The sequence below is a fragment of the Taeniopygia guttata genome, chromosome 18, assembly GCF_048771995.1.
Source record: "Taeniopygia guttata chromosome 18, bTaeGut7.mat, whole genome shotgun sequence".
Lineage (NCBI taxonomy): Eukaryota > Metazoa > Chordata > Aves > Passeriformes > Estrildidae > Taeniopygia > Taeniopygia guttata.
This window is the reverse complement of record NC_133043.1, coordinates 1,449,506-1,459,835: the sequence shown is the minus strand read 5'-3', so window position 1 is coordinate 1,459,835 and position 10,330 is coordinate 1,449,506. Positions and strand designations below refer to the sequence as shown.

The 10,330-nt window shown below is 64.2% G+C and overlaps 2 protein-coding genes across 2 annotated transcripts; one reads left to right on the top strand and one right to left on the bottom strand.

Annotated features, from left to right (window-relative positions):
• The first annotated feature begins 455 nt into the window (after positions 1-455).
• On the top strand, positions 456-4,076 carry BTBD17 (BTB domain containing 17). The gene is made up of 3 exons (XM_002191777.5): positions 456-728; positions 1,732-2,008; positions 2,496-4,076. The coding sequence occupies exons 1-3, from the start codon at positions 557-559 to the stop codon at positions 3,574-3,576; spliced, it is 1,530 nt and encodes a 509-aa protein (XP_002191813.5). The 5' UTR covers positions 456-556; the 3' UTR covers positions 3,577-4,076.
• A 647-nt stretch (positions 4,077-4,723) lies between these two features.
• On the bottom strand, positions 4,724-10,146 carry DNAI2 (dynein axonemal intermediate chain 2). The gene is made up of 12 exons (XM_030287300.4): positions 9,259-10,146; positions 8,741-8,902; positions 8,539-8,660; positions 7,883-8,025; positions 7,252-7,365; positions 6,577-6,716; positions 6,272-6,394; positions 5,853-6,079; positions 5,586-5,721; positions 5,362-5,508; positions 5,056-5,253; positions 4,724-4,969 (listed from the first exon to the last, which is right to left on the bottom strand). Exons 1-12 carry the CDS (start codon positions 9,439-9,441, stop codon positions 4,931-4,933), a joined length of 1,734 nt encoding a protein of 577 aa, XP_030143160.4. The 5' UTR covers positions 9,442-10,146; the 3' UTR covers positions 4,724-4,930.
• Positions 10,147-10,330: the final 184 nt, after the last annotated feature.

The following is a 10,330-nucleotide window of genomic DNA, read 5'->3' as shown; positions in this document are numbered from 1 at the left end:
CCCCCGCCTGGGGTCCTGCTCCTGGGTCCCCACCCCATGGTGCCACCGGGGCCACGGCCCAAGCGGTGTTGGCACCTCTTGGCTGACACCCGCTGCCCCTGCCCTGCCCACCCTGCATCACCCCAGCCCGCAGTGCGGCGGTGGGGCTTTGGGGGGCCCCAGCCCCGCGGTGAAGCCCCCCAAGAGGTGTCGGGGCGGGCGGGGGGCCAGGGAGGCCGCCCAGGGCGCACGGGCGGCCTCTTGGCTGCAAAGGCTGGGAAAAGGGCAGGCGGTTCCTGGCGGCAGCGCGGATGCCATGGTGATGGGCTGCTGCCGGCATGAATAGCCATGAGCCGGGGGGAGCGGGAGGCCACCGAGCTGTGCCCTGAATGCAAAGACCCCGGCACAAAGCGCCGCGGCCACGCGTGGGGCTCCGGCGCGGCGGTGCCAGCGGCAGGTGCCACACGGCGACATCCCCGCGCCGCAGCACCCCGGGGTGCGGGTTGGGGTCCGGGTGGGATGCGGGAGGCTGGAAGCCGTTCCCGTGGCAACGGCCGGTCCCAATTTCCACCAATCGATGCGGCGGCGCGGGTGCGTGGCCTACATAAGCCGCGGGAGCGCAGCGTGCGCCGCACCCGGCAGATGCGCCTGCGACGCCATGGGCAGGCTGAGCGGCACCCGGGCCCTGGCCACCCGCCGCTGGGGCTGTGCCGCCGCCTTCCTCCTCCTCCTCCTCACCGTGCAAGCCGGTAAGGGCGGCCGTGGCGGGGGAGGCGCGGAGGGTCCCCGAGCCGTGGGTACGGCTGCCCTCGCCGGGTGCCGGGGCGCGGCTCGGCGGCTGATGGAAGCTGAGCGCGGCTCTGCCGCTGCCGTCGGGGCACCGGGAGGGGATGGAAGCGGCTCCTGGACGTGCTGCGCTCTCGGAACCGGGTTGTGCTCGCTGGTGGGTGCCCGGGGAAGGCTCGGTGCCGCCGTCCAGCACCGCGGGGTACAGGGCGCCTGCTCCCCTTCCTCATCCCCACTGCCCTTCCTCATCCCCCGGCCTTAAGCCGGGCTGGGAAGGGTAATCCGTCGGCAAGACAGGATTTGAGAGGCAAGATGGATTTGAGACAGACGGGGCCAAATTCCCCCTGGGGGAAGGATGCTCTGAGGAGCGGGTGGGAGTGATGTCAGGAGGGAGAAGAGGAGAGGAAAGAAGGAACCCAGTGCCCACAGGAGCATGGAGAGCCCTGTTCCACATTCCCAGATCCATCTCCAGTCCCTGTTGGCTCCCCAGCACGGACCTGAAGGGACACCAGGGCAGCTGGTGTCCCCAGGCTGCTCGGGACCCCGTTCCTGGCTGAGGGGCAGAGCATGCCTGGCTCCCCACACCCCGGGGTCTCTGTCCCCCCACGTATCCATCTGGGATGTGAGGGATCAGGGCAATGCCCGGGGCTCCCTCTGCCCACAGCGGGGACGGGATCAGGACAGGCAGACTGGGCTGAGAGCCAGTGCTGCCGGCACCCGGCCATTTCCCAGCACACCCCAGCCTGGGACATGGTGGTCTCAGCCCTTCTGCTGCAGAAAGGCAGATTTTTGGCTCTCAGGGACACAAATGTCCCCATGTCCTTTGTTCCCCCATGCTCCCTTGGCGCCAGCAACCCTTTGGCACTGGGGGAGCGGAGGCAGGAGGCGCACAGCCCCCAGTAACCCCACCTCACCTCGGTGCCTGGCACTGGGGTGCAGCTCTGGGATGGTCCCATCTCCCTGCAGCCCAAAAAGGCGACTTTAGCGGGGACTCCACGGCGGCCACCATCAACCACTCGCTGACGCTGCTGCAGCGGCTGCAGGAGCTGCTGCAGAACGGCAATGGCAGCGACTCGGTGCTGCGGGTCCGCTCGGCCACCTCCGAGGAGCCCAAGGTGTTCCACACGCACCAGCTGCTGCTGAGCCTCCAGAGCGAGGTCTTTGAGAGCCTCCTGCGGAACCAGAGCGTCGTGACCCTGTACGAGCCACCCGAGACCGCCGCGCTCTTCGAGAAGTTCATCAGGTGCGTGGGGACCCCGTGGGATGGGCAGGTCAGGAGGATGCAGCTCTCCTGGGAACCATGGGGAACTCCTCGGGATGGGGATGCCCAGAGGGCAAGGAAAAGAGGATGTTCCCTTGGGAACCACCGGGGTCTCGTGGGATGTACGTTTGGGAAGGATGCAGCCCAGCAGGGAGGATTCTCCCCTGGTGACCATGGAGGTGCTGTGGGATGGGTATTCCTGGAGGGATGCAGCCAAAGGAGGTGGATGCCCCACTAGGGACTTCGTGGGATGCAGCCAGGGAAGGAGGATGCTCCCCTGGGGACCATGGAGATCCCGTGGAATGGGAGTGAAGCATCCAAGGAGCGGGGATGCTTCCCTGGGAACCCTGGGGACCCCACGGGGTGGGAACACTCAGTGGAAAGCAGCCTAGGGCAGAGGCTGCTTCCCTGGGAACTGAGCTGCCAGGGATGGATGTCCCCAGTGTCACCACCCCACGCTCTGCCCCAGGTACCTGTACTGCGGGGGGGTCTCCATCCTGCTGCACCAGGCCATCCCCATGCACCAGCTGGCCAGCAAGTACCGGGTCTGGGGGCTGCAGCGCGGCGTGGCCGAATACATGAGGACCCACCTGGCCAGCGAGTCGAGCCAGGGCCACGTGGTGGGCTGGTACCAGTACGCCGTGCGCGTCGGGGACGCGGCGCTGCAGGAGAGCTGCCTCCAGTTCCTGGCCTGGAACCTGTCCGCGGTGCTGGGCAGCGCCGAGTGGGGCTCGGTGAGCGTGGAGCTGCTGCTGCTGCTGCTGGAGCGCTCCGACCTGGTGCTGCACAGCGAGCTGGAGCTCTACACCGCCGTGGAGGGCTGGCTGAGCCGCCGGCAGCCCGAGGCGCCCGTGGCCGAGCGGGTGCTGCGCGCCATCCGCTACCCCATGATCGCGCCCGGCCAGCTGTTCCGGCTGCAGGCGCAGTCGGCGGTGCTGGCGCGGCACCGCGGCGCGCTGCAGGACCTGCTCTTCCAGGCCTTCCAGTTCCACGCCGCCTCCCCGCTCCACTTCGCCAAGTACTTCGACGTCAACTGCAGCATGTTCCTGCCCCGCAACTACCTCGCGCCCAGCTGGGGCTCCCAGTGGGTCATCACCAACCCGGCGCGGGACGACCGCAGCACCAGCTTCCAGACCCAGCTGGGGCCCAGCAGCCACGACGCCGGCAAGAGGGTGACCTGGAACGTGCTGTTCTCGCCGCGCTGGCTGCCCGTCAGCCTGCGCCCCGTCTACTCGGACTCGGTGGCGGGCGCCATCCAGCCCGTGCGCATCGAGGACGGGCGCCCGCGCCTCGTCATCACCCCGGCCACGAGCAGCCCCGACTTCGCTGGTGTCAGCTTCCAGAAGACCGTGCTGGTGGGCGTGCGGCAGCAGGGCCGCGTGCTGGTCAAACACGCCTACAGCTTCCACCAGAGCTCTGACGAGGCCGCCGATTTCCTGGTGCACGCCGACCTGCAGAAACGCACCTCCGAGTACCTCATCGACAACTCCCTGCACCTGCACATCATCATCAAGCCTGTCTACCACTCCCTCATCAAGGTGAAGAAGTAGCGAGGCACAGCTGGGTCCTGCCATGCTGGCCCCAGCGCCGTGGGGGGAACGCTTGGTCCCGTAGGTAGATGGGGGTCCCCTCGCTGGGTGGCTCCAGGACTGAGCTCTGCACTGCCCATCCCTCCCTGAGAGTTCCCTGCCACATCCTGTCCCCATCGCTGTCCCTGGGGATGGAGGAGGCTGGGAGCGCCCCAGACCCATGTAGGGGGTGCAGGAGGTGAAATGTGCAGCCCGTGGACACATCACAGACCCGAACGGGTGTGGGGTGGGGACAGGGACAGCCCATCCTTCCCGTGAGGCAGCCCCGGGGTCCCTCTGTGTGGGCAGCTGGGTCCAGCTCAGGAGCAAACGGAGCTGCCCAGTCTGGGGGTGAGGGGCCCATCAGCCTCCCCCAGGGGAGGTCGGGTGGGGGGCACCATCCCCGCTGGCAGTGGCAGCTGCCCCATCCCTGTCCAGGTACCCCCACCCCTTTCCTAATAAAGCAGAAAACGAGTGTGGGACGTGTGGGGCGTCTTTGGGGTGACGCTGCTCCCCAGCTCAGCTCCTGCCAAGGGAGCTCCTGGAAGGAGAACACCCATCCAGGCACGGATGCATTTCCCTGTGGGGATGTGGGTCCCTGCTTGGGATGGCTTTGGGGGGGTGATGGCCCCTGAACTCTGCCCTGGCATTGCTCACCCATGGGTGTGTTCAGCCCCCGAGCAGAACCTGGGGAAGGGTCCTGCCGGGGGCTCCCCCTCAGCCCACAGAGAGCCACCAGTGTGACGTGCCCATCGCTGTGACAGTGCTGCTGGCAGCTTGTTAATGATTAATTAAGGGGGGGTGAGGAGTCGGGGTGGCTGCCGGTTCTACCAGCAGGGCTGTGTTTACCCAGCACTGATAACCCAGCCCGGGGCTGCTCCTGTGGGGACACAAGGCTCTCCTGTGCAAATGGCCCAGAGGGGACTGGGGCCCCCTGCTGCCACCAGCCACCCTGCTGTGCCCTGCTCCATGGCCTGGGGACACTGAGGGACACCCTGTGCTGCCCTGGGTGCTTGGCTGCACTCAGCCACTGGCTTTGAGTGTCCTGGGTCAAGGAAAGGAGAGGAGCAGCAGGAGGACTTGACTTTCCCACCCTCTGCTCGATCTTGCTGTGACAAAAGAGGAAATGTGAGGTGGGAAGCAGCACTTTATTCACACCAAAGAAAATAAAGATGCAAAGGTAAGAGGGCTGTGCAGGGTCCCCACTTGCCACCCCAGGAGGGCAGAGAGCCCAGGAGATCTGCCTGGCTCGGGGACAGTGGCCTCGTCCCTGCAGCAGCTCTGGCACGGAGGGGAAAGGAAGGTGCAGCTGGAGCACACTGACCTTGGCATCCTCCTATGCTTCCTCCTGGGCAGCTGCCTCATCCTCTTCATCCTGAAGGACAGAGGTTCACCCTGTCCTTCACCCCTGCCCTTGCTGGGGTCTCTGCCCTGGTGGCCAGGCTGTCCCCTCCCCGTTACCTCTCCGGAACCTTCCAGGCCCCTCCTGCGCCGCTCCGCCTTGATGCTGGAGAGGAAATCCGCTTGGGCCTGCTTGAACACCTGCTGGGGATCCTCCTGCTCCTCCGGCTGGGCCCGCAGCCGCTCCTGCTCCCGCAGCAGCCGCTCCCGATATTTTTCCTGCAGGACCTTCTCCCGCCTCGCCTCCCGCTCGAACATCTGGGGCAGATGTGGGGCTGAGGGCCAAGGGGGACACAGGGCACCCTGCGACGTGTCTGGGGACAGGGCAGGGCTGCAGGCAGAGTGGGGCTGGGATCTGGCACATACTGAGGAGGTCAGGGTCTTCTCGTTCTTCCGGAGGGTGCAGAGCCCTGGGGAGATCTCCAGGAGGGAGACAGTGCCCTGCCGGGTGCCACAGGCAACGATGCGCCCGTTGTCCTGCGAGCTCAGGCTGAGCAGGGGATCGTTGGACACCTGGGGACAGGCCACAGCTGGCTGGTGACACTCGGCCCTGGGCTGATGTGTGGGTCGCAGAGGTGCTGGGGACCCACCTTGAGGCTGAGGGAAGGTTCCTTCTGGTGGAAGAGGAAGTCCCAGATGTCCAGGGTCCCGTCGGACCTGGCGGTGAAGAACACGGCCGGCTTCGTGGGGCTCCAGCAGGCGTCCAGCAGGTAGGAGGTGTGGTACCTGCCAGCAGAGCCAGCCCTCAGCCACGCTGGCACAGCCCTGCCTCGGTCTCCAGCCCAGAGCTGACCAGAACCCTCTGCCACCCGCCCTGGGGATGATTTCTGGCTGAGAAAACACCCTCTGACACCTACTTGGTCTCCATAATTGATGATGAATCATTGAGCTCCTCTGTCCAGATCCGAGCAGTCCAGTCACCGACTGACAGGAAGACTTTGGGGAAGAAGGGGTTCCTGGTCACCTTGTAGACAGCCCCGATGTGGCTTCTGAAGATGTTGGCGATTTTCTCGGGCGGTGTCTTGGCGTCACGGTTGCAGGAGATGATGATGCCCTGCTCTGTGCCCACCAGGAACTTGGTGGGCTGGGGGTGGGAGCAGGAGGGTGCAGCTGTCAGCAGGATGGAGACCCCATGGGGTGGGGGGCAACGGGGGATCCCACTGCAGGCAGAACCCTGGGACCCACCAGCACCACGGGGGTTCAGGGACTGAAACCCCTGGGCTGGGCTCCCCCTCCTGCCCGGTCGGGGTGTGGCTGGCGGGACAGGGACACTCACCATGGCGGGTGCAAAGTCCAGGGAGATGGCACCCAGAGCGTCCTTGAGCTGATCTTGCCGGGTGATGTCCAAGACCAGCTTCTCGCTGGGCTGCGACATCTTGCGGATGTCCCACCACAGGACCTGGGGGACAAGGCGTGGCAGGGGCTGTGGGGGCTGCTCCCAGCACAGTCAGAGGTGCTGGCAGTCCTACAGCTGCCCTGTGCCAGCCTAGGAGACCGGGATCTTGTGCTGCTGAGGGGCAGAGCAGGCACAGGAAGATCCTTCAGGAGCCCCTGGCCCCTTCCCCTGTTGCAGCCCCTCACCTGCCCATCAGTGGAGCCTGAGAAGCACTCGGTCCCTGTTCGGGAGGGCAGCCAGCACGCTCCATACACGGGGTCCCTGTGGCTGAACTCCACAGGGGTCATCTCCATGGGCAGCCCCCCTTTCCTGGTGTCCCAATACACTGGGAAGGAAAAGGAAAGCCCTTGCCCAGCTCCTTTCTCCTTTCCTTGTCACGTTTCCCTCAGTGTCTAATCTAGAACACGGAGCAAACCTCACCCAGTGCTTCCCAGAGATCATCCAGGGTGGTGGGAGAGGTGGGAGCACAGCACCCATCCTACTCATCCCCTGGATCCACCCATCCATCATCCATCCATCCATCCATCCATCCATCCATCCATCCATCCATCCATCCATCCATCATCCATCCATCCATCATCCATCCATCCATCCATCCATCATCCATCCATCCATCATCCATCCATCATCCATCCATCCATCCATCCATGTATCCATCATCCATCCATCCATCCATTCATCCATCCATCCATCCATCCATCCCTCTGCTGTGCAGGGCTCCCTGGCAGGGTGTGCTCCCCTCCCTGGGTGCCAGGTGAGCACACAGGTGCCCACAGGTGAATCCCGGTTCCCGCCGTGCTCCCGGTGCTGCTGGCAGTGCACAGGGCAGGAGCCAGGCTGGAGCAGGGTTACCCCCTCACCTATCTGCCCGTTGTAGCAGCCTCCCAGCACGTGATGCCAGTCCTTGGAATTGTACTCCAGGGTCACCACAGGGGAGGAGGGCTTGAGGGTGAGCTCTGGGATGTGGGGTTTTTCTGCGAGGGAGGGATGAGTGAAGAGCAAAGGGTGAAGGCAGCCCCACAAAAGGAGCCCCCAGCCCACCCTGCTGTGCCCGCCCCGTTCCCTGACACAGCTGTGCAGGATGAGGTGCCCGTGTCACCGGGAGCTGGCCTGGGGACAGACCCTCAGTACACAAATCTGCATTCCCAGCCTTCTTCTTTGTACTTTTCACTCCAAAACACATCAGGTGTGAGGCAGGCTTGGACAGATCAGGGCAAGTCTCACCCCGGGCTCCTGCTGCCTCTTCCTCCCTCCATTACCAGCGGAACCACATCAACACAAGAGCCTCAGGTGAGGCTCTGCTGCCTGGCACAGCTGGGGAGAGTGGAGTGGGACCTCAGTGGTTATTTCCCACCTCCCAGCTCCCGTTTCTCCCTGTCTCTGCACCGAGGCTCCCCCAGTGACCCTCCCCGGGGTGCTGCAAGGCCTCATCCTGCTCTCTGAGACACAAATGCTTCCCCTCTTGCCTGGTGGGTCTGGCCTTGCCCTTACCCAGATCCCAGATGTAGGAATCAGAGTTCATGTCCTTCCTGCTGTCCTGGAAGTCCAGGCTGCAATAAGCCACGGCCACGGCCCTGTTGCCGTCGGGGTGCCAGGAGAGGTGCGTGGCCATCCTCCTGGGCGTGTTGGGGTCCCTTTGGGGTGACACATCAGCCAGGACGGGTCAGTTTGCAAATCCCCGGGATGAACATCCCCCAGAGGGAATTGTGGGAACCACAAGGAAACCAATCTGCAGCCCTCAAGCCTTGAGTGCAGGAAATGATTCTCCTGAGGGGTCGGGCAGGGGGAGAGAGTTGATGATTTCATCGTCTTTCCAGTCATACCTTTCTAAAAATCCAATTATCTTACTGGATCTGACTCCTGAACACCCCTGATGTGGAAATTAACCTTTGAGGCACCAAGAATAAGAAGGAAAATCCAAAAGCACCATGAGGAGATGCTCAGAGCTGTGTCTGACCCTGGTTCCCATCCCTAAATCACCTGGGCAGGGAGTGGTGGGACAGGAAGGCTTCAGCTGGTCTCTCCCCCACAGACTGCGCCAGGACCATCCCAAACCCACTGGAATTTAATTCCTAACATTCTCCCATTTTCTTGGAAGGTGATTTGACCCCGCTGAGGCTCTGGTGAACCCCCCCCAGCTGCGCCACCTGATGACATTGATGGTTTTGGCTGAGGGGTGCTCCTCCTCCTCCTCTTCCTCTTCTTCCTCCTCAAAATACTCCTGGTAGATGTCGATGGTGTTGTTCTGCCTGATGTAGTGCTCCATCACCTGCAGGGACAGCACGGCCGTGGCTCTGGGGGGCTCTGGGGGGCGCGGGGGGCCTGGGGGGGATCAGGGCAGGCTCTTACAAAGCCGAGGCGCTGGATAGTCTTGGTGTAGATCTCTTCCCTCTCCACCTCCTCCCGGTAGCGGGTGGTCAGCTCCGAGTTCTTGGGGTCGATGTGCTTGGGCCAGCCGCCCTCCACGTGGTTCACACCCCGGCTGCACACCTGCGTCCGCTCCGTGTTCACCTGGGCACACAGGAGGGGTCAGAGCCCCTGAGCCCAAAAGGGCTCTCCCAGCTCCTCACCCTGGAGCCCTGGAAATGCTGGATGAGCCTCCCAGGCTGGCAGCTCCATGTTGTCCCTTCCCAGGGATGCCCCAGCAGTTCCCGTCCCTCTCCCAGGGGATGTGTGACCACTCCAGGGCTGCAGGAGGAGGGGAGCCTGCCCCAGCCCACACCTGCCCGGGGCAGCCAAAAAGAGCCTAAACCCACCCCAAAACCCGCTACAAGGTGCCTGTCACACCTTGTCCCCTCGGGCCAGCTGCCCCCCGCGTGGCCGCCATGCTGGGACGTCCCCTCACCCGGCCAGGGGTGTCCCCGTACCTCGTGCACGGCCATGAGGGGACCCTCCTGCACACTGAAGTCCACGGGGTCCTGGGGGATGAAGTCGTCGGCCAGGCTGGGGTCGGGCGGGATGTCCACGGTCACCTCGGCCAGGAGGTCCGAGAAGCTGCAGGGCCGCCCGAACTCCCTGCGCTTCCGCGAGTATTCGTACTTGATCTCCATGGTGGGAGGGAACGGGAAGGACCAGGGGGGCTGGGCAGGGAGGGGCCTCCAAGGCACCCCCAAAAAGGAGCGGGGGCCTCAGGGATGGAGAGCTCCAGAGGGGATGGAAGGCCTTGGGGAGGCCTAAAAGGAAGCAGGGGCCTCAGGGAGGAAGAGAGAGCTCCGAAGGAGAGTGGGAGCCTCTGAGAGGATCCCAAAAGGGAGTGGGGTTTTCAGGGATGGAGAGCGGGGATCTCAGGGAGCTCCAAGAAGGAGCGAGGGTTTCAGGGATGAAGGGCCCCAGAAAAGAATGGGAGCCTCAAGGAGACCCAAATGTAAACACAGACCCTGGAGAGGGAGGATGCTGAAATAGACTGAGAACCTCGGGGAGCCCCAAAAGGGAATGGGGTCTCGGACAGAGGAACCCAAAAGGGAGCGGGGACCCTCTAGAGCCTCAGAAAACTGTGTGGTCCTTGGGAATGTCCCAAAAGGGAACAAGACGCTCAGGGAGTGCCAGAAGATCCCAAAGGGAACGGGAACCTCGGCAAACCCCAACTGCGAGCAGGGATGCTGCGCAGGGAGGAGCTTGAGAGGGACTCAAGAGGCAGCGAGAGGCTGAGGGAGCGCCACAGCGGAGCTGAGCCACAGGGACGGAGTGACGCAGCAGCCGGGGTGACACGGGACCCCGCGGAGGCGCCGGGACCCCGGCAGGGCCCGGTCCGGTCCCGCTCCCGGTGCGGCCTACCCGGGGACGCGGCGCCGTTGCCAGGCAACAGCGTGACACAATCACGTGACATCCGCTCCGACGTCACGTGACTCCGCCCTCACAGCAATGGCGGCGGCGCGACGTCACGTGACCACCCGCCGTGTTGGGAAGGTCAAAGCGGAAGTGCCCCAAACACTGAATGAC

Bases quoted from the DNA above. Each gene is read 5' to 3' on its own strand.
- DNAI2 (XM_030287300.4), bottom strand. From the start codon at position 9,441: ATGGAGATCAAGTACGAATACTCGCGGAAGCGCAGGGAGTTCGGGCGG. The intron at 8,903-9,258 runs GTACGGGGACAC...CTGTGTGCCCAG, and splicing joins CCCTCATGGCCGTGCACGAG to GTGAACACGGAGCGGACGCA. The intron at 5,722-5,852 runs GTAGGTGTCAGA...CTCTGCTGGCAG, and splicing joins TCATCAATTATGGAGACCAA to GTACCACACCTCCTACCTGC.
- BTBD17 (XM_002191777.5), top strand. From the start codon at position 557: ATGCGGCGGCGCGGGTGCGTGGCCTACATAAGCCGCGGGAGCGCAGCG. The intron at 729-1,731 runs GTAAGGGCGGCC...ATCTCCCTGCAG, and splicing joins CCTCCTCACCGTGCAAGCCG to CCCAAAAAGGCGACTTTAGC. The intron at 2,009-2,495 runs GTGCGTGGGGAC...GCTCTGCCCCAG, and splicing joins CTCTTCGAGAAGTTCATCAG to GTACCTGTACTGCGGGGGGG.